Here is a 25887-nt window from a genome sequence, read left to right on the forward strand (position 1 = left end):
TTTGGGTATATACCCAGTAATGGGATCACTGGGTCAAATGGCATTTCTAGTTTTAGATCCTTTTAAAGATGTTTGCTCTTTCCAGAAGCACATTGGAAAACCATCACAGGGGGCTGAAGAAGAGTAACAGAATCTGTTTAATGTTTTAACAAGATCATCCTGGTTGCTGGATGAACAATACATGAAAGGACAATAAAGGGAGAAGGATGAAGGCCAGGTGGAGATTGCATCAGTTAGATTTTGCTATATGAGACATAACCAGAAAACTCCAGTGGTATGCAGTGATAAGCTTTTATTTTCATGCTTAGAGTTTCTGCTGATCTAGGGTGGCTCTACTGCTCTCAGGTGGATTTGTTCATGAGTCTAAGGGTTGTATGGGGGTTGGCTGACCTAGGCTGGGCCCACATTTGAAGTCATGAAAAGTGTGCCTTTGATCTCCATGTGGCTTGGCCACAACATTTTTGAGGCACCCTTCTCTGACTTGGGCAAATTTTTGTTCCCGTATTATAAATGAGTTAACAAGTTCTGAAACATTAAGTGGCTTGCCTACATTAAGCTTCTAGCAAATTGAAAAGCTGCTTCTTGGATGAAGATCTCAACTTCAAATCCTCTACAAAATGCTTCTCCTAATGTCTAATGCCATTGAGATACACAGAGGAATGTTATTTAATATGTGCAATAATTTTTTGAGATAGGTATTACTACCCCATTTTATCAGTAAGGAAACTAAGACCAAGAAAGAGTAGGAAAACTGTACTGATTCACACAGCATATTAGAAGCAAAGTCAAAACTCAAATTCAAATTTCATTGCCTTTTTTTTTTTTTAAAGCATGCCACTGCTATCTAATAAAGATCACATTTATCTAAGCTTGCAAGGATCCAGGAACTCTCCCAATGGTAAACTTAAACCAAAGCCCACATTTTCCCTATCTACTCCCCACTCCCACCCCAGGCCACTGGGCTCCTTTTAGAACCTGCACAGAAGTGTCTCCTAATCTTGGGGGAAATTTAAACTGTCTACTAAAGAAATCACTAGATGTCTACATTTCCTGATCTTAAAAGTTTGCAGTTATTCTGTCATGAAACAGGAAGTGAAGCAACTATAGTTCTCTCTTCTCAAAACAGAAGGATTAGGATTTCCTTTCTGTTGTCTGAGTTCTGGGGCTTGCCTTTGGCTAGAATTGATTTTTCTCTCCACTTAGAGAGAAAAATCAATTGTTGATTTTTCTCTCCACTTAGACTCAGCCTTACTTCCCTTCTCAACGGTAGCACTTATTCTTTCCCAACACAGTCAGAGAACTTGTATCTCCACAGGCTGCTAATATAATTCCAATTTCCACCCCATCTCAAACACAAATTACTTCTGGTGATTCTCTTTAAGCAAGTTCTGACACCTGATGTGTTATCTCATTTTTAAAAATTGTAAGTGGCCATGCTAAGGAGCCAAAAATGATGAAACCTAGGAATGCAGAAACAGAACTTAGTGTTGTAATAAAAAATATGATTTACAACATCTTGTTTGGTATGCATATACTGATATGTACAGTCATGACTGTGGTACATTGTTATTAGACACAAAATGGTATGCATTGTACTTAGGTGACTATTATTTCCATCAGTTTTATACATGGTCTTCCTTATGGTTTACTTATTCTTACTCAAAACACACAAGGCATCTCTTTTATCTTTCTCATGCACCAAGCAGGGTAAATAGCTGATGTCTTGTGAATGTAGAGAACAGCCAGGGTACTCCAAGACTTTTCTTCCTCTTTCTTGCCTTTCTTCCAGTGTGGCCAAATGAATGCTCTGTTTCCTGTCTCAGGTGATTTCCATTTGACCCTGATGTTCCCTTTCTACTATGTGCTTATTCCTTGCCCCCAGCCAATGTTTCCCTGAGCAGCCCTCCTCTTTTTCTATTGCTTCATCAGCTGGACCTGTTCTAGATCAATGTGATGCCAACCAGTGCCAGGGTCCTTGGGTCAGTAGGCTGTGCCTGATATCAGGTTCTCTCTAGAACTAGGGGACGAATATATTGTGATTATTGTTGCCTAAGAGACTATCCAAAATTTTAAAAATATACTCAACAAATACAGTCAGGTACTCAAAACCTTCAGAGCAAAGGAAGCCTGCTTACCTAAATTTTGGTTACAAAGGAGTTACATATGTTATAATGGAGTTTCAGAAATATGACAAGGGAATTTTTAGCTTAAGTGTCTCTTCAGGGCTTTGCTGAAGAACAGAAACCTAGTGTGTTTTGTTCCCTTGGCTGTCTGGTTTTCTTCAAAGGGGTCTCCAAGAAGGTTCCTATCCTGCCCAGACGTCTCTCCATTCCCATAAACAATGCTGCTGTCTGTGCTGCTCCAAGCTCAGCACTAGGAGCCCTCCCCAAGGCCCAGCCTTAGTTCAGACTGAGGAGAGCCTCTGCTACCCCAGCTTGTGGAGTTAGGAGGGGCATGTGAATGGGGTTCCCTTGAGAACAGAGATGAGGTCACAGGAGCTACGTTTATCCCTCTTCCACCATGGTAATCCCTAAATAATGTTTATAATTGCTCACTCTACAGTTGCTCCCTGGTAGTACGGTAGATACTCTGAGGCTAAAATAAAACAAACCCTGTCAACAGACTAGGCCCTTTTGATCAGTCGGAAATGCTCAGTACTACAGAAGCAGACCTCATCTCTATACCAACTGAGTTGTTTCCATAAGACTGATCCTGTCTCCTGGAGATGGCTAGTATCCAGTCCCCCCAGTGCAGAAGAAAGAAGCTCAGTTTCTCAAATGGGCAAGGACCGCTGCTGGTAGACAGATAGGTAAGTAAAAGGATCACTGGCCAGATGACCTGTGTGGATTCAAAAAGAGTTGCAAGTATGGTTCTTGTCACAGGGAACTGTGATCATCTGGCATTCTTCTCACAGATCCTGCGGTAGCGGATGTCACATGATGCAGCATCAAATGTCTTTGTTAGGCCAATGGTCGCGCAGTTGAAATTCTGATTCTGATTGGTAACACTAAATGAGAAAACAAAACAAAACAAACAAACAAAAAAACAAAGCATGGTAATGGCCCATCATTTTAGCCCAGGCTCTTCTGATTCCAGAGTGAGAGTCTTGCAGGAATTTTGCCTGGAGGGGCAGCAGACTACCGGGCCCACACAGGCCTCCATTTGGGAAGCCTCCTTTTTAGCTCAGATCCCTCTCCTAATCCAGCTCCACAAATGCAGCTGTAAACCGACCCTTTCCTGTCAGCTCTTCTGCGAGCTTGTACGGATTCACAGTCTTAGACTAACTCACTCACTGTGGCGTTCGGTTAGAAGCATCTCATGGACTGTCTCTTCTTCCAAAAGTACTGTTTAGGACAGTACATGTGTTCACAGCGGGAGGGCAGGAAGGAAAAGGAGAGAGGTTGTGCATCCCTTTCCAGACCATAGTGGCTTCAGAAAAACTTGGTGGAGGTATGTGTTGGCTCTCCCACCTCTTTTTCTGTCATTCAGTCTGTTTCAGTCTGACTGAAAAGACTCTGGTTTCAGAGAAATGTCATGTGTTTTGGACTAGCTGTATGATATTTAACACATTTCTAAGTTTTTCTTGTCCTCAGTTCAACTGTCTGTGAAATGGGGAGTGATAAAAGCTTTTCATGTAGCATCATGGGGAATATTTCAGGAAACAACATATGCAAAGTGTTTAGCATAGTGCTGGCATTAGCAGACACTGAATAAATATCAATTTCCTCCTCCCTGTAGGGAAGCCCAGTTACAGGCTGGGGGACTGACTTGACCTCTGTTTGAATCACTACTTTCGTACAAACACTGGGAAAATTATTGGTGTTCTCACCAATCCTAATCTCCATGGAACAATTCACAGGAGATAGCTCTTGGGGGTCAGAAGTTCATAGCTTTGAGGCATAGACACGTTGCTTATAATAACCTTTATTTAGATAAAGAAGGCACATCTGGGGAAACTTGTAGGTACTTTGTAATAAAATGTGATCTGTGGGTTAAAAGATGAAGCCCTTTTGATCAGTCAGAAATGCTAGGTGTTATAGAAATAGATCTCATCTCTATACCAACTGGGTTGCCTCCATAAAACTGACCGTGTCTCCTTGAGATAGCTAGCATCCAGTCTAGACTCATATCTAGTCTGTTTGAAGTCAAGAAACTAAGCTTTTTTGATCAGTCAGAAATGCTCAGTGCTATACAAACTAGCATCTAAAGAGAGCTACACGATACATCAAATGAGTGCTATGTATGTGGATTTGTTTGGATCCTGATTTGAATAAAATAATTTGCTATATGAATACTCTTCTCTCTCCTTATGAAAGTTTGATCTCTTTCATAAGAAAAAGTTTATTAAAATGTGTCTCAGGGAATGGATGGGTTGGAAGAAAGGAGAAGAGCAGAACAGAGTCAAGCGTCAGCGTTTGAGCTATTCCAGAGTGAACCCACCAATCTCAGGTTTGGTCTTTTGAAGCAAACCAAGATCCCCAGGAAACTGTGGGATGTTCACGTACTTGCCATTGAACACAGAGTTGTTGATCCAACGCCACCTTTTCTCTTCACGATTGTAAATTAAGCCAATAAAATACTTCTCTGTATCAGCTATGTCCTGAAGAAACTTCTAGAAATTAAAAAAAAAAAATTTCAACAGTGACTCTTTTAATGACACCTCTCTTGAGCCAATGTGCCCATGATTGTATCTGATCCTGGGAATAAGGAAGGCTGGTAGGGAACGCTGAGACCAGCTACAGCTGGGACTCATCACTAAGCCTAAAGAAGTTGTTGTCAGGCTTCACAGGGAATCTGGAAAGCCTGAAGTCTTGTTAAAACAGATTGCTGGGCTCCTGGTTAAGTAGGTCTAGTGAAGGGAACCAATAATTTACTTTTCTACAAAATGCCCAAGTGATACTGATGTTTCTGTCCAGGGACCACACTGTGATAATAAAGGGGAAGGGGTACTATACAATCAAAAACAGGGTCATTTAAAAAAATATGTCATGCTTCTATCCATAGGATTGTTTTTGTTACCAGAAATTTTGAATGCTAAGTAAGGCTGAATCAAGTGTTAATACAATGTGTTTCTATTTATTGAGTACTTAGGAAAGGAAAACAGTGAGATTTAGAAGTATATTGCTTTTAGAAGTGTAATCCAAGAAGAAATAAGCAAGTGCTTGTTGAATATTTGCTAATTTGACACTAGTCCTAGACATCTTTGTTCTGTATTTATTTGATAAGTTACAAATCATTTCAGCCAGAAGTGTTTTCTATACCTCCCATAATCAGTGGGTATCCAAGTCTTATTCTTTCCATCCCCATGTCTGTTTCCTTAGTTTCTCCCTTTTCAATGTTCTCCTTTTCTGAAATATCTTGTTTCATTACTTTTTAATTAATTACTGAATGTTCTCATTTACCAAACATCTTTTGAGTGTCTATTATGTGCCATGCGTTGTATTAGGATGAGGATATGGAAGCAAATATATTTCTCCTCAAAGAAATTATAATCAAGAGGGTTGGCAAACTACAGCCAGTGGGCCAAATCCAGACTTCATCCTGTTTTGGTAAATGTTTTATTGGAATGCACCCATGCCCACTGTTTACATATTATCTATGGCTGCTTTCAAGTTACAACAGCAGAGACCAATGCCCTGAAAAGCTTAAAATGTGTATTATCTGACCCTTTTTAAAAAAAGTGTTCTGACCCATAGTCTAAAACCAGAATCCTTAATGCTGAACTCTCACGCTGGAAGCCATGGATGGTTTCCCAGGAAAACTATGGAACCACTGGAATATTATGAAAAATATTTTGCTTATGTAATGTTTCTGGGAAGAGGTACATAGATTTTATCACCATTTAAAAAAAGTCAGTGGCCTTTGAACCACTGATTCCAGAGTGAGAGTCTGTTTGAAGAACCACAGGTTTAATGAGGGAAGACAACCAACTTAACTAGCATAATGAAGTATCTCAGGTGTTGTACTAGGGAATTATATACTAGATCTGGAAGACGCAGAAAGGAGGAAGCGATCATTCTACATAGATCTGAAGTTTTTCTAGAATGATAGATGAGGTGATACCTGAGATGAATTTTAGGAGATAGCTAAGTTTGTCAGACAAACTGTCGGGGAGAGTATGGACTTCTGGAAGACAGCATGGATTATAGGCAGGTGGGGAAGCAGCCTGGAGCATTTGAGGAACTGCAAGATGCTCAGCGTAGTTAGTGCAGAGGTGGCAGGGAGGTGGTTTGAGAGACAAGGCTGGAGAGAAGGCAGAGGCGGCACTGTGCAAGGCCTGATACGATGTAAGGTACATGGATGTGCTTTGGTCAAGGAGTAGACTGAGGCAGACATCCGGGCCAAAGTGACTCAGTGAGTTTAGGGAGCAGGCATGCATATATATATACACTTGCTATATAACCTGTTTGTGTAAGCTGATGCTTAGCTCAAAGCCACTGTTGTTTGAAAAAGGTATAATTGACCTGCCGATGTTGTGCACGCAGCTTGGCTCGGCTCAGTGTGTCTTGACATGGTACAGGCGCTGGTGCCCAGAGAAAGAGAGAGCGAACCAAGGCTGTCCATCTTGCAGTTGGACAGAGGGGAGCCAGGACATAGCTCAGCATGCACTCATGTCCAGAGGGAGAAAGAGTTAAGCTGCTGACCCTGAACACAAGGGAGAGCTGGCTGCGCAGCTGTGCATGGGAGTGGCTGGATCAAGCAGCCAGACAGACAGTGTGAGAAAGCTGCTGATGAAAGAGTTGCTGAATAAAACTACATTTCACCTGCTTATGGCCCCCTGAGTGTTCTTTCAGCTATCTGCCACCCACTCTCTCCCCTAGGACCTCAGCATGGGCTGGAACCTGACCATGAGTGTGACATTTGGCGTGGTCATGAACCTAACATATGCCATGCTAGGAGAACTGGGGTTTAACCCATTTTAATTTGGAAAATGGCACAGTTTAGAGCCTTGGAGGTATTATGATGTCAGTTCTGAGGAGGATAGCTAGAAAGAGTGCAAAACAGGAGGCAAGGAGATGGATTAGAAGAATTCTGAAGAAATCCAGGTAAGAACTGAACTATTTGTTATGGGCATAGAGAGAAAAGGACTTGGTTAGCAAATAATTGAGGAGGAAAAGACAAGGTAAAGTCCCAGAAAACTCTTAGCCTTCAATCTTGGGTGACATGAATACTCACCAGTATTTGGAATGTAAAAGGAGTAGCGGTGGGGTCAAATATAATTGACTCAGTTTTGAACATAGTGAGTTTGTGGGACTCTTGAAACATCAAAGTGGAATTTGATATACCTGTTTGGAGGAGATGAGCTGGAGATACAGACTTGAGAGTCACCAGCAAACCATTGGCATGATGACCTTTGTCTTTTTCTTTTCCTTTTTTTTTTTTTTCCGAGGCAGAGCCTTGCTCTGTTGCCCAGGCTGGAGTGTAGTGGCACAATCATGGCTCACTGCAGCCTCTGCCTCCTGGGTTCAAGCAATTCCTCTGTCACAGCCACTTAAGTAGCTGGGATTTCAGGTGTGCACCACCTCACCTGGCTAATTTTTAGTAGAGACATGGTTTCACCATGTTGGCCAGGCTGGCCATGATGACCTTTTTCATCACCAAGGATGCAAATTGGGATCCACAAAACTTAATGGGTGTAGCAGACTTGTCACACTTGCTTCTTCCCTTTGCCTTCCCTCCTTTCCTCTTTTCATTCCCCTGTCTTGCTCCTGTTTTTCCACCTTAGGACATTTTCCCTTGCTACCTGGGTACTTAGCCCTAGAGGGTTTGTAGCATCCAGATCCCTTGGTCATCTATTACCAAGATTCAGAAAGGAGATCATCTTACAAGTTCTTCTAAATCACAGGAGGACTTTTTAGAGGAGGAATAAAGGGATAGAAATCAGAGAAACAAGAGTATAGTGTATGTAGCACAGATTAGAGTATGGATTTCGGAGTCAGAGAGATCTGAATTCAATTCTGTGTTTTGTTATTTGACCTTGGGCAAATTACTTTTCTGTCTCCTAGTTGCCAGTTATAAAATGTGGATAGTAATACATCTTCATGATTATTATCATGATCATCTACTGCAAATTCAGTTCTATGACCTGATTCTCAGTTTTTCACATTGCTAATTTTGTCAATTCACGTCTTCCTTATTTACTATGCAGACTGGGATGATGCATTGACATCACATCTATGAGGTATTCTTTTAGTTGTTAAACTACTTTTACATACATCATCTCATTTGGTCATTTGCTTCACTTTAAATATCTTGGCCCAGCCCCAGGATATCAGCTCATTAAAACCACAAGGTGTGAATTTCTGTGGTTAAATGAAACTGAAAAACATGCTGCTTCACTGCTACTAAGAAGAGTCTCCTAACCCCCAGTCCAGAACAAATAGCTTCAGTTTTTCAGCTAGCCACCTGTCCATTCCTCACTCAATCCCATCCCCGCTTCCCGAAATTTCCACCCCATCCCACCCACTGAGGCTGTGTAGAGTGTGTGGCTTTACTGTACCATTCCAGTGTCCTCACCAGTTTCTCTGGCGTGTTGACAATTGCCAATGTGGATCCTTTTCTTTTGCAAAAGTCCCTGCTTTCATTCCAAGATGATTCAGAAGTAGGTAAGAGAAAACATCTTTCTTGATAAAATTCCCAGTCTTCGGGGCAGACTGAAGAGGTCCAAGAAAGGAGAGTATGAGTTTACTGGTTTGGGGTATAAATCCTGGAATTAAGTCATAAAACAGCGATACATATTTTTGTTTTAATGATTATATTGGTAAAAATTATTCCCCATCCAGGAAGAAATTCCACCCAGTCTAGTCTGGTTCCCTGACAATAATCTAAGGAGAATAAGGAGAAGATCACAATGGTTGAATAGAAGTTTCCATTAGTCATCCCCCTACAGGAACACCAAGTCTGACAACTATCTACACATAAAAAAGCACATATACATACATGAGAACAAAAAATCAGATGAACACGCAGTTCCTGGGTAGCTGAAAGAGGCACTGCAGAGGGTAGGAAAGACAGTCTTGAATTGCTGACACCACCCCTGCCCTATCCCTGCTGCAGTGACAGCATGGCATGGTAAAGTCTGTGTGCATGGGAGAGGGAGTGTGCAGGGATCGTGAGACTTTACATTGGACTCAGTGCTGCCCTCTCACAGTGGAGGGCAAAATGGACCGAACTCAGCTGATGCCCACCCATGGAGGAAGCATTTAGATGAATGCTAGCCAGAGGGGAATAACCCACCCAGTGGTTGAAACTTGAGTTCTGGCAAGCCTTGCCCACTGTGAGCTGAATGGCTTTGGGGCCATAAATAAACTTGAAAGGTAGTCTAGGCCACAAGGACTGCAACTCCTAGGCAAGTCCTTGTGCTGAGCTGGGCTTTGAGCCAGTGGAATTAAAGGGAACCTACTGAGATACCAGCCAGGGTGACCAAGGGAATGCTTGTGCCATTGCTCTCTCAACCCCAGGGAGCACAACTTGCAGCTCCAGAAGAGACCCTTGCTTTCTGCTTGAGAAGAGGAGAGGGAAGAGTAAAGAGTACTTTGTCTTGCATCTTGGATACAAGCCACAGTAGAATAGGGCACTAGTCAGAGTTGTGAGGTCCCCATTCCAAACTCTAGTTCCTGAAAGACATTTGTAGGCACACCTAGACATACCCTGGGACAAAAGTGAATCCTCTGTCTTGAAGATAAGTACACAGTTCTGAAAGGACCCCTCACCTGCTGATGAAAGAATTCTTGGCCCCTGAATAACAAGCAGCAATCCCCAGGTAGTATGTTATGGGCCTTGGGTGAGACTGAGATGTCTCGGGCTTCAAATGAAACCCAGCACATTCTTCTGCTTGAGAAAAGAAGAGAGAAAAGTAAAGGGGGCTTTGTCTTGCACCTTATGTAACAGCCTGGCCACAGAGAAGTAAAGGTCAGCTTTTGGGGTCCAAGATTCCAGGCCTTGACTCTTGAATAGCATTTCTGGACCTGCCCTGGACCAGATAGAAGCCCACAGACATAAAGGGTGGGTTCTAGGCCTGGCAGCATTTGTGACAAGCTGACCAAAGAGCCCTTGTACCTTAAACAAAAATCAGTGGTAGTCTGGCAGTGACCCTGTGGGCCTGTGATGGTAGTGGTCATAGGGTGAAGCTCCACTGCCTGCGGAAAGGGGAGGGAAGAGTGGAAAGAACTATGTCTCATGATTGGAGTTTCGGCTCAGCTACAGGGGGATAGAACACCAGGTAGATTTATAAGGTGTTTGACTCCAGTCGCTGGTTCTAAGACAGCATCTCTGGACGTATTTAAGGCCTGGTGGAACTCACTGCCCTGAAGGGAAGGTCACAGGCTTGGCTAGCTTCACCATATGCTGATTATAGAGCTGTAAGATCTTGACAAAACATAAACAGTAGCCAGGTAGTGGTTGTAGTGGGCCTTGAGTGAGACTCAGTGCTGTGCTGGCTTCAGGTCTGACCCAATGCAGTCCCAGTGCTGGTGGTCACAGGGATGCTTGTGTCACCCCACTCCCAGCTCTGGGCAGCTCAGCACAGAGAAAGAGATTCTGTTTGGGAAAAAGTAAGGAAAAAGAACAAGAGTCTCTGTCTGGTAATCCAGATAAATCTTTCAGATCTTATCCAACACCAACCAGGTGGGTACCTGTACTAGTCTATAAGACCCACAGAGTTACTGGGCTTGGGATGTCCCCCATGCAGATAGAGCTTAGGTCACAACACCCAAGTCCTTTTGAATACCTGGAAAGCCTTCCCAAAAAGGATGGATGTAAACAAACCCAGGTCATGAAAGCTACAATAAATACCTCTCTTCTATGCCCAGACACTGATGAACATCGACAAGTATCAAGACCATTCAGGAAAACATGACCTCACCAATTGAGGTAAATAAGACACCAGGGACCAATCCTGGAGAAACAGAAATATGTGACCTGTTAGACAGAGAATCCAAAATAGCTGTGTTGAGGAAACTCAAATAAATTCAAGATAACACAGAGAAGAAATTCAGAATTCTATCAGATAAACTAAGAGATTGAAATAATTAAAAAGGATCAAGCAGAAATTCTGGAGTTAAAAAATGAAATTCACATACTGAGGAATACATCAGAATATTGTAATAACAGAACCAGAGGGGTCACAGAAGTCAAAGGAGACAAAAGAAAAAAGAATAAGAAACAATGAAACACATTCGTAAGGTCTAAAAAATTGCCTCAAAAGGGCAAATGTAAGAGTTACTGGCCTTAAAGAGGAAGTAGAGAAATAGATAGGGGTAGAAAGTTTATGCGAAGGGATAATAACAGAGAACTTCCCGGAGGGGCGGAGCAAGATGGCCGAATAGGAACAGCTCCAGTCTCCAACTCCCAGCGCCAGCGACACAGAAGACCGGTGATTTCTGCATTTTCAACTGAGGTACTGGGTTCATCTCACGGGGGAGTGCTGGACGATCGGTGCTGGTCAGCTGCTGCAGCCCGACCAGCGAGAGCTGAAGCAGGGAGAGGCATCGCCTCACCTGGGAAGCGCAAGGGGGAAGGGAATCCCTTTTCCTAGCCAGGGGAACTGAGACACACAACACCTGGAAAATCGGGTAACTCCCACCCCAATACTGTGCTTTAAGCAAACAGGCACACCAGGAGATCATATCCCACACCTGGCCGGGAGGGTCCCACACCCACGGAGCCTCCCTCATTGCTAGCACAGCAGTCTGCCATCTACCGGCAAGGCAGCAGCGAGGCTGGGGGAGGGGCGCCCGCCATTGCTGAGGCTTAAGTAGGTAAACAAAGCTGCTGGGAAGCTCGAACTGGGTGGAGCTCACAGCAGCTCAAGGAAACCTGCCTGTCTCTGTAGACTCCACCTCTGGGGACAGGGCAATAACAAACACAGCTGAAACCTCTGCAGACGCAAACGACTCTGTCTGACAGCTTTGAAGAGAGCAGTGGATCTTCCAACACGGAGGTTGAGATCTGAGAAGGGACAGACTCCCTGCTCAAGTGGGTCCCTGACCCCTGAGTAGCCTAACTGGGAGACATCCCCCACTAGGGGCAGTCTGACACCCCACACCTCACAGGGTGGAGTACACCCCTGAGAGGAAGCTTCCAAAGCAAGAATCAGACAGGTACACTCGCTGTTCAGAAATATTCTATCTTCTGCAGCCTCTGCTGCTGATACCCAGGCAAACAGGGTCTGGAGTGGACCTTAAGCAATCTCCAACAGACCTACAGCTGAGGGTCCTGACTGTTAGAAGGAAAACTATCAAACAGGAAGGACACCTACACCAAAACCCCATCAGTACATCACCATCATCAAAGACCAGAGGCAGATAAAACCACAAAGATGGGGAAAAAGCAGGGCAGAAAAGCTGGAAATTCAAAAAATAAGAGCGCATCTCCCCCGGCAAAGGAGCGCAGCTCATCGCCAGCAACGGATCAAAGCTGGACGGAGAATGACTTTGACGAGATGAGAGAAGAAGGCTTCAGTCCATCAAATTTCTCAGAGCTAAAGGAGGAATTACGTACCCAGCGCAAAGAAACTAAAAATCTTGAAAAAAAAGTGGAAGAATTGATGGCTAGAGTAATTAATTAATTGATGGCTAAACGAAATGAAAGAGATGAAAACCATGACACGAGAAATACGTGACAAATGCACAAGCTTCAGTAACCGACTTGATCAACTGGAAGAAAGAGTATCTGCGATTGAGGATCAAATGAATGAAATGAAGCGAGAAGAGAAACCAAAAGAAAAAAGAAGAAAAAGAAATGAACAAAGCCTGCAAGAAGTATGGGATTATGTAAAAAGACCAAATCTACGTCTGATTGGGGTGCCTGAAAGTGAGGGGGAAGATGGAACCAAGTTGGAAAACACTCTTCAGGATATCATCCAGGAGAACTTCCCCAACCTAGTAGGGCAGGCCAACATTCAAATCCAGGAAATACAGAGAACACCACAAAGATACTCCTGGAGAAGAGCAACTCCAAGACACATAATTGCCAGATTCACCAAAGTTGAAATGAAGGAAAAAATCTTAAGGTCAGCCAGAGAGAAAGGTCGGGTTACCCACAAAGGGAAGCCCATCAGACTAATAGCAGATCTCTCGGCAGAAACTCTCCAAGCCAGAAGAGAGTGGGGGCCAATATTCAACATTCTTAAAGAAAAGAATTTTAAACCCAGAATTTCATATCCAGCCAAACTAAGTTTCATAAGTGAAGGAGAAATAAAATCCTTTACAGACAAGCAAATGCTTAGAGATTTTGTCACCACTAGGCCTGTCTTACAAGAGACCCTGAAGGAAGCACTCAACATGGAAAGGAACAACCAGTACCAGCCATTGCAAAAACATGCCAAAATGTAAAGACCATCGAGGCTAGGAAGAAACTGCATCAACTAATGAGCAAAATAACCAGTTAATATCATAATGGCAGGATCAAGTTCACACATAACAATCTTAACCTTAAATGTAAATGGACTAAATGCTCCAATTAAAAGACACAGACTGGCAAACTGGATAAAGAGTCAAGACCCATCAGTCTGCTGTATTCAGGAGACCCATCTCACACGCAGAGACATACATAGGCTCAAAATAAAGAGATGGAGGAAGATTTACCAAGCAAATGGAGAACAAAAAAAAGCGGGGGTTGCAATACTAGTCTCTGATAAAACAGACTTTAAACCATCAAAGATCAAAAGAGACAAAGAAGGCCATTACATAATGGTAAAGGGATCAATTCAACAGAAAGAGCTAACTATCCTAAATATATATGCACCCAATACAGGAGCACCCAGATTCATCAAGCAAGTCCTTAGAGACTTACAAAGAGACTTAGACTCCCATACAATAATAATGGGAGACTTCAACACTCCACTGTCAACATTAGACAGATCAACGAGACAGAAAGTTAACAAGGATATTCAGGAATTGAACTCATCTCTGCAGCAAGCAGACCTAATAGACATCTATAGAACTCTCCACCCCAAATCAACAGAATATACATTCTTCTCAGCACCACATCGTACTTACTCCAAAATCGACCACGTAATTGGAAGTAAAGCACTCCTCAGCAAATGTACAAGAACAGAAATTATAACAAACTGTCTCTCAGACCACAGTGCAATCAAACTAGAACTCAGGACTAAGAAACTCAATCAAAACCGCTCAACTACATGGAAACTGAACAACCTGCTCCTGAATGACTACTGGGTACATAACGAAATGAAGGCAGAAATAAAGATGTTCTTTGAAACCAATGAGAACAAAGATACAACATACCAGAATCTCTGGGACACATTTAAAGCAGTGTGTAGAGGGAAATTTATAGCACTAAATGCCCAAAAGAGAAAGCAGGAAAGATCTAAAATTGACACTCTAACATCGCAATTAAAAGAACTAGAGAAGCAAGAGCAAACACATTCGAAAGCTAGCAGAAGGCTAGAAATAACTAAGATCAGAGCAGAACTGAAGGAGATAGAGACACAAAAAACTCTCCAAAAAATCAATGAATCCAGGAGTTGGTTTTTTGAAAAGATCAACAAAATTGACAGACCACTAGCAAGACTAATAAAGAAGAAAAGAGAGAAGAATCAAATCGATGCAATTAAAAATGATAAAGGGGATATCACCACCGACCCCACAGAAATACAAACTACCATCAGAGAATACTATAAACACCTCTACGCAAATAAACTGGAAAATCTAGAAGAAATGGATAATTTCCTGGACACTTACACTCTTCCAAGACTAAACCAGGAAGAAGTTGAATCCCTGAGTAGACCAATAGCAGGCTCTGAAATTGAGGCAACAATTAATAGCCTACCAACCAAAAAAAGTCCAGGACCAGATGGATTCACAGCTGAATTCTACCAGAGGTACAAGGAGGAGTTGGTACCATTCCTTCTGAAACTATTCCAATCAATAGAAAAAGAGGGAATCCTCCCTAACTCATTTTATGAGGCCAACATCATCCTGATACCAAAGCCTGGCAGAGACACAACAAAAAAAGAGAATTTTAGACCAATATCCCTGATGAACATCGATGCAAAAATCCTCAATAAAATACTGGCAAACCGGATTCAGCAACACATCAAAAAGCTTATCCACCATGATCAAGTGGGCTTCATTCCTGGGATGCAAGGCTGGTTCAACATTCGCAAATCAATAAACATAATCCAGCATATAAACAGAACCAAAGACAAGAACCACATGATTATCTCAATAGATGCAGAAAAGGCTTTTGACAAAATTCAACAGCCCTTCATGCTAAAAACGCTCAATAAATTCGGTATTGATGGAACGTACCTCAAAATAATAAGAGCTATTTATGACAAACCCACAGCCAATATCATACTGAATGGGCAAAAACTGGAAAAATTCCCTTTGAAAACTGGCACAAGACAGGGATGCCCTCTCTCACCACTCCTATTCAACATAGTGTTGGAAGTTCTGGCTAGGGCAATCAGGCAAGAGAAAGAAATCAAGGGTATTCAGTTAGGAAAAGAAGAAGTCAAACTGTCCCTGTTTGCAGATGACATGATTGTATATTTAGAAAACCCCATTGTCTCAGCCCAAAATCTCCTTAAGCTGATAAGCAACTTCAGCAAAGTCTCAGGATACAAAATTAATGTGCAAAAATCACAAGCATTCTTATACACCAGTAACAGACAAACAGAGAGCCAAATCAGGAATGAACTTCCATTCACAATTGCTTCAAAGAGAATAAAATACCTAGGAATCCAACTTACAAGGGATGTAAAGGACCTCTTCAAGGAGAACTACAAACCACTGCTCAGTGAAATCAAAGAGGACACAAACAAATGGAAGAACATACCATGCTCATGGATAGGAAGAATCAATATCGTGAAAATGGCCATACTGCCCAAGGTAATTTATAGATTCAATGCCATCCCCATCAAGCTACCAATGAGTTTCTTCACAGAATTGGAAAAAACTGCTTTAAAGTTCATATGGAACCAAAAAAGAGCCCGCATCTCCAAGACAATCCTAAGTCAAAAGAACAAAGCTGGAGGCATCACGCTACCTGACTTCAAACTATACTACAAGGCTACAGTAACCAAAACAGCATGGTACTGGTACCAAAACAGAGATATAGACCAATGGAACAGAACAGAGTCCTCAGAAATAATACCACACATCTACAGCCATCTGATCTTTGACAAACCTGAGAGAAACAAGAAATGGGGAAAGGATTCCCTATTTAATAAATGGTGCTGGGAAAATTGGCTAGCCATAAGTAGAAAGCTGAAACTGGATCCTTTCCTTACTCCTTATACGAAAATTAATTCAAGATGGATTAGAGACTTAAATGTTAGACCTAATACCATAAAAATCCTAGAGGAAAACCTAGGTAGTACCATTCAGGACATAGGCATGGGCAAAGACTTCATGTCTAAAACACCAAAAGCAACGGCAGCAAAAGCCAAAATTGACAAATGGGATCTCATTAAATTAAAGAGCTTCTGCACAGCAAAAGAAACTACCATCAGAGTGAACAGGCAACCTACAGAATGGGAGAAAATTTTTGCAATCTACTCATCTGACAAAGGGCTAATATCCAGAACCTACAAAGAACTCAAACAAATTTACAAGAAAAAAACAAACAGCCCCATCAAAAAGTGGGCAAAGGATATGAACAGACATTTCTCAAAAGAAGACATTCATACAGCCAACAGACACATGAAAAAATGCTCATCATCACTGGCCATCAGAGAAATGCAAATCAAAACCACAATGAGATACCATCTCACACCAGTTAGAATGGCGATCATTAAAAAGTCAGGAAACAACAGGTGCTGGAGAGGATGTGGAGAAATAGGAACACTTTTACACTGTTGGTGGGATTGTAAACTAGTTCAACCATTATGGAAAACAGTATGGCGATTCCTCAAGGATCTAGAACTAGATGTACCATATGACCCAGCCATCCCATTACTGGGTATATACCCAAAGGATTATAAATTATGCTGCTATAAAGACACATGCACACGTATGTTTATTGCAGCACTATTCACAATAGCAAAGACTTGGAATCAACCCAAATGTCCATCAATGACAGACTGGATTAAGAAAATGTGGCACATATACACCATGGAATACTATGCAGCCATCAAAAAGGATGAGTTTGTATCCTTTGTAGGGACATGGATGCAGCTGGAAACCATCATTCTTAGCAAACTATCACAAGAACAGAAAACCAAACACCGCATGTTCTCACTCATAGGTGGGAACTGAACAATGAGATCACTTGGACTCAGGAAGGGGAACATCACACACAGGGGCCTATCATGGGGAGGGGGGAAGGGGGAGGGATTGCATTGGGAGTTATACCTGATGTAAATGATGAGTTGATGGGTGCAACACAGCAACATGGCACAAGTATACATATGTAACAAACCTGCACGTTATGCACATGTACCCTACAACTTAAAGTATAATAAATAAATAAATAAATAAATAAATAAATAAATAAATGAAAAAAAAAAAAAAAAAAAGAACTTCCCAAACCTAGAGAAGGATATCAATATCCAAGTACAAGAAGGTTATAGAACACCAAGTAGATTTAACCCAAAGAAGCCTACCTTAAGGCACTTAATAATCAAACTCCCAAAGGTCAAGGATAATGAAAGGATCCTAAAACCAGCAAGAGAAAAGAAACAAATAATGTACAATGGAGCTCCAATATGTCTGGTAGCAGACCCACATTGTTACTGGGCTTGGGATGTCCCCCAAGTGGAAATCTTACAGGCCAGGAGATTTAATATGCATGGCATATTTAAGTTGCTGAAGGAAAAAACCCTTTACCCTAGAATAGCATATCTGATGAAAATATCCTTCAAACATGAAGGAGAAATAAAGACTTTCCCAGACAAATAAAAGCTGAGGGATTTAATTAACTGCACACCAGTCCCATAAGAAATGCTAAAAATAGCTCTTCAATCTGAAAGTAAAGGACATTAATGAGCAATAAGAAATCATCTGAATATATGAAATTCACTGATTATAGTAGGTACATGGAAAAACACAATAATCATAACAGTGTAACTGTGGTATGTAAAGTACTCTTAAGTAGAAAGACTAAAAGATGAACCAATAAAAATGATAACTGCAACAACTTTTCAAGACATAGACAGTAAAAACAAAGTTATAAATGGAAACAACAAAAAGTTAAAAAGTGAGAGACAAAGTTAAAATGTAGAGTATTAGTTTTCTTTTTTTGCTTACTTGTTTGTTTATGCAGAGTTAAGTTGTTATCACCTTACAATAATGGGTTATAAGATAGTATTTGCAAGCCTCATAGTAACCTTGAATAAAAAAAATACAGTAGATATATGAAAAACAAAAAGCAGGAAATTAAATCATACCACCAGAGAAAATCACCTTCACTAAAAGGAAGACAGGAAGGAAAGAAAGAAGGAGAAGAAGACCAAAAAACAACCAGAAAACAAATAACAAAATGGCAGAAGTAAGTGCTTACTTATTAATAATAATATTGAATGTAAATGGATTAAACTTTCCAATCAAAGTATGTAGAGTGGCTGAATGGATGAAAAAACAAGACCTAATGATCTGTTTTTCCACAAGAAACACACTCCACTCCACCTATAAAGATACATACAGACTGAAAATGAAGGGATAAAAAGAGACATTTCATCCCAATGGAAACCAAAAAGGAGCAACAGTAGCTATACTTATATCAGACAAAATAGATCTTGAGACAAAAACTGTAAGAAGAGACAAAGAAGGTCACTATATAATGAAAAAGGGGTCAATTCAGCAAGAGGATATAACAATTGTAAATACATATGCACCCAATACTGGCACACCCAGATATGTAAGGCAAATATTATTAGAGCTAAAGAAATAGATAGCCTCCAATACAATAACAGCTGGAGAGTTTAACACTCTGTGTTCAGCATTGGACTGATCTTTCAGATGGAAAATCAATAAAGTAACATTGGACTTAATCTATACTGTAGACCAAATGAACATAATAGATATTTATAGAACATTCTATACATCAGCTACAGAATACACATTCTTTTCTTCAGCCCATGGATCATTCTCAAGGATAGACCATATGTTAGGTAACAAAACAAGCCTTAAAACATTCATAAAATTGAAATGATATTAAGCGTCTTCTCTGACCACAATGGAATTAAATAGAAGTCAATAACAAGAGGAAGTTTGGAAACTGTACAAATACATGGAAATTAAACAATATGCTCCTGAATGACCAATAAGTCAATAAAGAAATTAAGAAGGGAATTGAAAAATTTCTTGAAACAAATGATAATGAAAACACAGCATACGGAAACCTATAGGATATTAAGATGGAAATTTATACCTATAAGTGCCTACATCAAAAAAAAAAAAAAAAAAAAAAAAAAAAAAAGAGAAAAAAAAGAAAAACTTCAAACAAAACATCTGATGACAAATCTTAAAGAACTAAAAAAGCAAGCACAAATTAAACCCAAAATTGGTAGAACAACAAAAAAAAAAGATCATAGCAGAAATGAAATGAAGAAAACAATACAAAACATCAATGCAAAGAAATTTGGCTTTTTGAAAAGATAAATAAAATCAATAATCCTTTAGCCAGACCAAAAAAAAAATAAATAAAGAGAGATGACCCAAATTAATAAAATCAGAGATGAAAAAGGAGACATTAGAGACATTACAATGGATGGCACAGAAATTCAAAAGATCATTAGTGACTACTGTGAGCAACTATATGCCAATAAATTGTAAAGTCTAGAAGAAATGGGCAAATTCCTAGACACGTACAACCTATCAAGATTAAACCACAAAGAAATCCAAAACCTGAACAGATCAATAACAAGTGATGAGATGAAAGCCATGATGAAAACTCTCCCAGTAAAGAAAAGCCCAGGATCCAATGGCTTCACTGCTGAATTATGCCAAGTATTTAAAGAAGAGATAATACCAATCCTACTCAAACTGTTCTGAAAAATAGAGAAAGAGGGAATACTTCCAAATTTATTCTATGAAGCCTACATTACCCTGATACCAAAAACAGACTAAGACACATCAAAAAATGAAACTACAGGCAAATATACCAATCAATATTGATGCAAAACACCTCAACAAAATACTAGCAAGCTGAATTCAACAACATATTAAAAAGATCATTCATCATGACCAAGTGAGATTTATCCCAGGAATGCAAGGATGGTTCAAGATATGCAAATTAATCAGTGTAATACATTATACCAACAGAATGAAGGACAAAAACCATACGACCATTTCAATTGATGCTGAGAAATTATTTGATAAAAGTCAACATCCCTTCATGAGAAAAACTCTCAAAAAGCAGGGTATTGAAGGAACATCCCTCAACAAAATAAAAGCCATATATGACAGACCTACAGCCAGCATATATTGAATGGGGAAAAAATGAAAGCCTTTCCTGTAAGATCTGGAACATGGCAAGGCTGCACACCCTTTCATCATTCTTTTTCTACATAGTACTGGAAGGCTTAGCTAAAGCAGTCAGACAAGAGAAAGAGATAAAGGACATCCAAATTGGAAAGGATGAAGACAAATTATCCTTGTTTGCAGATGATATGACCTTATATTTGTAAAAACCTAAAGATTCCACCAAAAAACTATTAGAACTGGTAAACAAATTCAGTAAATCTCCAGGATACAAAATCAACAGACAAAAATTAGTAGCATTTCTACATGCCAACAGTGAACACTCTGAAAAGAAATTAAGAGACTAACCCCATTTATAATAGCTACAAATAAAATAAAATACCTAGGAATTAATTTAACCAAAGAAGTGAAAGTTCTATACAATGAAAACTATAAAACATGGACGAAAGAAATTGACAAGGACACCAAAAAAAAAAAAAAGGAAAAATATTCCATGTTTGTGGATTGGAAGAATCAATATTGTTAAAATGTCCATTCTACTCAAAGCAATCTACAGATTTATTGCAATCTTTGTCAATAATCCAATGACATTATTCACATAAATAGAAAAAATTATCCTAAAATGTACATGGAACCACAGAAGGCCCAGACTATCCAAAGCTATCCTAAGCAAAAAAATAACCAAACTGGAGGAATCACATTACCTGATTTCAAATTACACTGCAGAGCTTCAGTTACCAAAATGCTATGGTACTAGCATAACAACAGACATATACACCAGAACAGAAGAGAGAACTCATAAATAATTCTATACATCCACAGTAAACTCATTGTTGACAATGGTACCAAGAACATGCATTGAGGAAGGGACAGTGTCTTCAATAAATGGTGCTGGGAAAACTGGATATTCATACACAGAAGAATAAAATGAGACCCTTGTCTCTTGACATATACAAAAACTAAATCAAAATGGATTGAAGATTGAAATCTAAAATCTCAAGCTATGAAAATACAAGAAAACCTTCTGGAAACTCTGTAGGACATTGAAGTGAGCAAAGATTTCTTGAGTAATATCCCACAAGCACAGGCAACCAAAGGAAATATAGATAAATGAGATCATATTAAGTTAAAAAAGCTTCTGCCCAGCAAAGGAAACAATCAACGAAGTGAAGAGACGACCCACAGAATGGAAGAAAATGTTTGAAAACTACCCATTTGACAAGGGATTAATAAGCAGAATATGTAAGGAGCCCAAACAACTGTATAGGAAAAAAAAATCTAATAATCTAGTTAAAAAATGGGCAAAAGATTTGAATAGACATTTCTCTAAAGAAATAGTACAAATGTTAAATAGAAATATAAAAAGGTGCTCAACACCGTTCCTCATTATAGAATTTCAAATCAAAACTACCATGAGATATCATCTCAACCCAGTTAAAATGGCTTTTATCCAAAAGGCTGGCAATACCAATACTGGAAAGGATTTGGAGAAAAGGGAGCCCTCATACACTGTTGGTGGGAATGTAAACTAGTCCAACTATGGAGAAGAGTTTGGAATTCCTCAAAAAACTGTAAATAGAGCTACCATATGGCCCAGCAATTCCACTCCTAAGTATAGGCCCAAAAGAAAGGAAATCGGTATATTGAAGAGACATCTGCACTCCCGTTTTTATCGCAACACTATTCACAATAGCCAACCTATGTGTCCATCAACAGATGGATGGATAAAGAAATGTGGTATTTATACACAATGGAGTATTATTTGTCCATAAAAAAATCAGATCCCGTTATTTGCAACAACATGAATGGAACTGGAGGTCATTATGTTACATGAAATAAGCCAGGCAGAGAAAGACAAACTTCACATGTTTTCACTTATTTGCAGGAGCTGAAATTTGAAACAATTGAACTCATGGAGACAGAGCATGGAAGGATGGTTACCAGAGGCTGGAAAGGGTAGTTGTTGGGGGAGGTATGGGGGAGAAGTGGGGCTTGTTAATGGGTACTAAAAAATAGAAAGACTAAATAAGACGTAGTATTTGCTGGCACAACAGGGTGACTATAGTCAAACATAGTTTAATTGCAGATTTAAACATAACTAAGAGTATAATTGGATTGTTTGTAATACAAAAGATAAATGCTTGAGGTGATGGATACTCCATTTACCCTGATATAATTGTTACATATTGCATGCCTTTATCAATATATATCATGTAACCTATAAATATATATACCTACCATGTACTCAGAAAAATTTTTAAAAAGCCTAAATAATGTATGTAAAGAGAATGAACTGGAAGGTCTTTATGGTCCCTTTGAGCAAAAAAATTCCATAAGAATAATGACAACGGGAGAAGTCTCTAAGAATTCAGTGCATGAGAACCTAGGGGATGGAGAGTAGGTTGGAACCTTGCACTTTACCTGTTCCATAGCTCCTTGTGGGAATGAAGCCATTAGGACTTGGGGAACTGCTCCCAAAAATCTGTGAGTCTTAAGTGAAAAGAAAACCTGAAGGTTATGGTATGACAAATACAACACAGAAACAGAAACATCAGAGTATGGGCTGTGTGACTATCTGAATCATGGAGATGACCAGAAGCTCTTGGCTACTCTGAGCTAGAACGTTTCAGACAATTTCTTTCTTTGAGCCTTCCATCTAACTACTGCCATTATTTGTCATGCTTGACACCCAAATCCTATTTCATGTCTCCTTTTTTTTTGATGTAGCGGTAGGCATCAAATCCTGAGAAAAAGAACAGAAGAAAGGAAAAGTAATGGAGGAATTTAGTATCAGAGAGAAACTCTCACACTCCTATCTTATATAAACCTTTGACAGTGTTTTCTCCAAAGGACTGTTTGGAGTACTTCTCCCCCAGGCTCCACACAGCATCTTTGCTGTTCTTTCTATTTCTGATGTCCCAGATTCAATAGGAAAATTCATAACCCTGGGCAGCTCTGGGACCCTTTTCTCATTAGCACTGTATTAGCTCTAAGGATTGAGGCTAATTGGAACAAAATTTCAGGACCAAGGGGATATTAGCAGACAAGGAAGCAAGTGAACTTTAGGGAGATTTTCTATAAGCAGGGAAGGGTCCATTCATTTCTAGAAATCCATATAGGGGCCTCATTTTCCTGGGAACAGTGACTGTCTGAGCAGGCAGCTGTAGTGACTTCAGAGGCTGGTCAAACATCTCATCGGGGTGCCAGTTATTTGTCCATTGTGGTGGAAGACCACTTTACTCTGACATCAAATTAGTTACTTACATTTATCTTAATGAAACAAATTGACATTCACTTTTTGTTTAGTTTATAGACTCTAAGATGTAATAGCCTGGTTTTCATCAGAAACTACTTTGCGATTATAACTTAAGGACTCTATAAGTATTTTATGGGTATTTTTTCCATACAGCTCACTGTATTGGGTTGCCTCTGTTGATACTAAGATATATGAGAAGTGGTCTTTCTCCTAACGATGTCAGTCGTAATAGGTGTCTTAACAGGAAGTGAGAGGATGTTGTTGGGAAAGGCTTCAGGAGGAAGCTGGTTTAACAGGGACGGGAGAACCATGCCCCACTCATCTCTCTAGCTCCCATAGCTCCTGGCTATTAAACACTTTCACATTCTATTACAATGATTAGATATAAATCATCCCCATATCCAGGAGGAAACTTGAGGATCAGAAATTTCCCTCAGTCTGCTCTTGGTTTTCTCATATGTAAAAGAAGGGGAATTAATTGGAAGATCTTTATGGACCATTGTACAAAAGAATTTCTTGGGAAAGGAGCCTGTGTGGAAGGTCTCTAGAAATTCAGCATAGAAATAGCAGGAGGAGGGGGAGAAGATTTACCACCATGCAGATTACCTGTTCCATAGCTCCTGGTGGTGGTGAAACCATCGTTACTTTTGTTAAAAATCTGTGGAACTGAAAAGAAAATCAGCTGTTGGCTCAGCCCCAAATGTGACTGCATGATGAATATGGCAAACACATATCAGCACAGGGGCTACTAGGGTACTGTGACTATTAGTGGGAAATACTGAACTCTCTGACTCAGTGAAGATGCGTAAATGTGGTTTTGTGACTACATTCACTTATTCCTATTTCTTTCCTGCTGTCTGACATGACAGGAATTGCACCTTCAGATTGCATCATGGGGAAGATACCTCTTAGCTAACTACTGCCTCCTACTCACATTTCCTTCCTCATTTATTTTCCCTACTGGCTTCTGGGACTGGAGAAGATTCTAGTTTCTGATTGCAGTAAAATCCTTTCCTAGGAGGCTTCTTTTACTAGGCATTTGGATGAATTGATTTATATGTACACAGAGAGAAATTTCTTTCTCAGTTAAATCCTGTTACATTATAATTCAGCTCTCACCACGGCCTTATCATTGGGTTGAACTGGAGCTGTAATTTTAGATTTTGGCAACAATAACAAGCACTGCCAAGTACTTCAGCTGAGATCACCCAACTAATACTCCATTAGCAAAAGCTTTGCATGGGGTTCTAACCATCAGAGACTGTTAAGTTCTATATCTCGAAGGTAGACCAAGGAGCCTGGCCCACTGTGTGTGCTGGGGAGTGAGAAAGGCATTGCCAATTGACCTCAGATTGGGCCAGTTAGTCTCAGATGGAAAGACTTGGGTATGAAACCTGTATACCCAACCTTGCTTTCTAAGAGAAGAGTCAATGAGCCAAACAACGTGGAGGTTAGGGCAAGAGGTTGCTCAAATACTCACAATAAAGTAGAAAGAAAGTCATTCCGACAACTTTAAGCACCACCACAATAAGCCCAGAGATGATCAAGTGCCGGTTCATGGTGAAGGAGCTGCAGGGGCCTGTGAAGATTAGAGCACGGCAGCATCAGAATTCGGGAACAAGGCTGCTTTTCACCAGGACATATTCCTGCCTCTCGCTCAGAGTACCCAAAGCAAGGCAGACTTGGAAGACAGGCATGACATTGATAGGTACCAGGAGGTGATCCAGCATGGGCCCAGAACACAGAAAGAAACAAGTATTGATTGGAGCCTTGGAACTTGGCATGCTGCCTCTCCTTCACTCATTCCCTACTCTGGGCCTCAGCCTTGCCCTATTTGTGGCCTCCTAAATTCTGTCTAATAATTAAACCCTCTCCTGTATTTTGAGAACCCTTATCCTTGCAATGACCCTTGTTCCCAAGGACCTTAGTTTGTAGCCTTCACCATACTGACTTCAGTTGTCAGAAGCCTCAATCTTCCAAATACCAGGGGTAGGAGACAGATAGGACAGGCATCCCTGAAGGTCTTGGCATTGCTCAACAGTCCATGCAGCCAGGACAGACAGACAGACTCACCTCTTTCTCCCTGGAAGTCTAGGCTGGATTGCAGATGGGGGTCTTCCTGGTGGCCCAATGCTTGGTGTGGCAGGCAGGGTCCCCGTCTCCTGAGAATATGCTCCTTCTGCCCAAGCAACGTTCTTCCTTCTTCACAGTCTCTGCCTTGGTGGCATCCCCGCGAAATAC

The 25887-nt window shown here is 40.4% G+C and overlaps 1 protein-coding gene across 2 annotated transcripts; it reads right to left on the reverse strand.

The window, feature by feature from the left end:
- Nucleotides 1-119: 119 nt before the first annotated feature.
- On the reverse strand, nt 120-25887 carry CLEC5A (C-type lectin domain containing 5A). 2 transcript variants are annotated; one of them, XM_005550991.5, is made up of 7 exons: nt 25720-25887; nt 25127-25225; nt 24253-24312; nt 22812-22880; nt 8518-8654; nt 4506-4612; nt 120-3007 (listed from the first exon to the last, which is right to left on the reverse strand). In XM_005550991.5, exons 2-7 carry the CDS (start codon nt 25203-25205, stop codon nt 2893-2895), a joined length of 567 nt encoding a protein of 188 aa, XP_005551048.3. In that variant the 5' UTR covers nt 25206-25225; nt 25720-25887; the 3' UTR covers nt 120-2892. The 2 variants fall into 2 exon arrangements, with proteins under 2 accessions (XP_005551048.3, XP_045244162.2); XM_045388227.3 differs by lacking the exon at nt 22812-22880.

This window comes from Macaca fascicularis, chromosome 3, assembly GCF_037993035.2.
Source record: "Macaca fascicularis isolate 582-1 chromosome 3, T2T-MFA8v1.1".
NCBI lineage: Eukaryota > Metazoa > Chordata > Mammalia > Primates > Cercopithecidae > Macaca > Macaca fascicularis.

Coding starts and splice junctions, on each gene's coding strand:
- CLEC5A (XM_005550991.5), bottom strand. CDS start 25,205: ATGAACCGGCACTTGATCATCTCTGGGCTTATTGTGGTGGTGCTTAAA. Junction 24,313..25,126: donor GACTTTCTTTCTACTTTATT/GTGAGTATTTGA, acceptor TTTTCTTTTCAG/TTCCACAGATTTTTAACAAA. Junction 8,655..22,811: donor CACAAGGAGCTATGGAACAG/GTAAAGTGCAAG, acceptor GGACCTCTTCAG/TCTGCCCCGAAGACTGGGAA.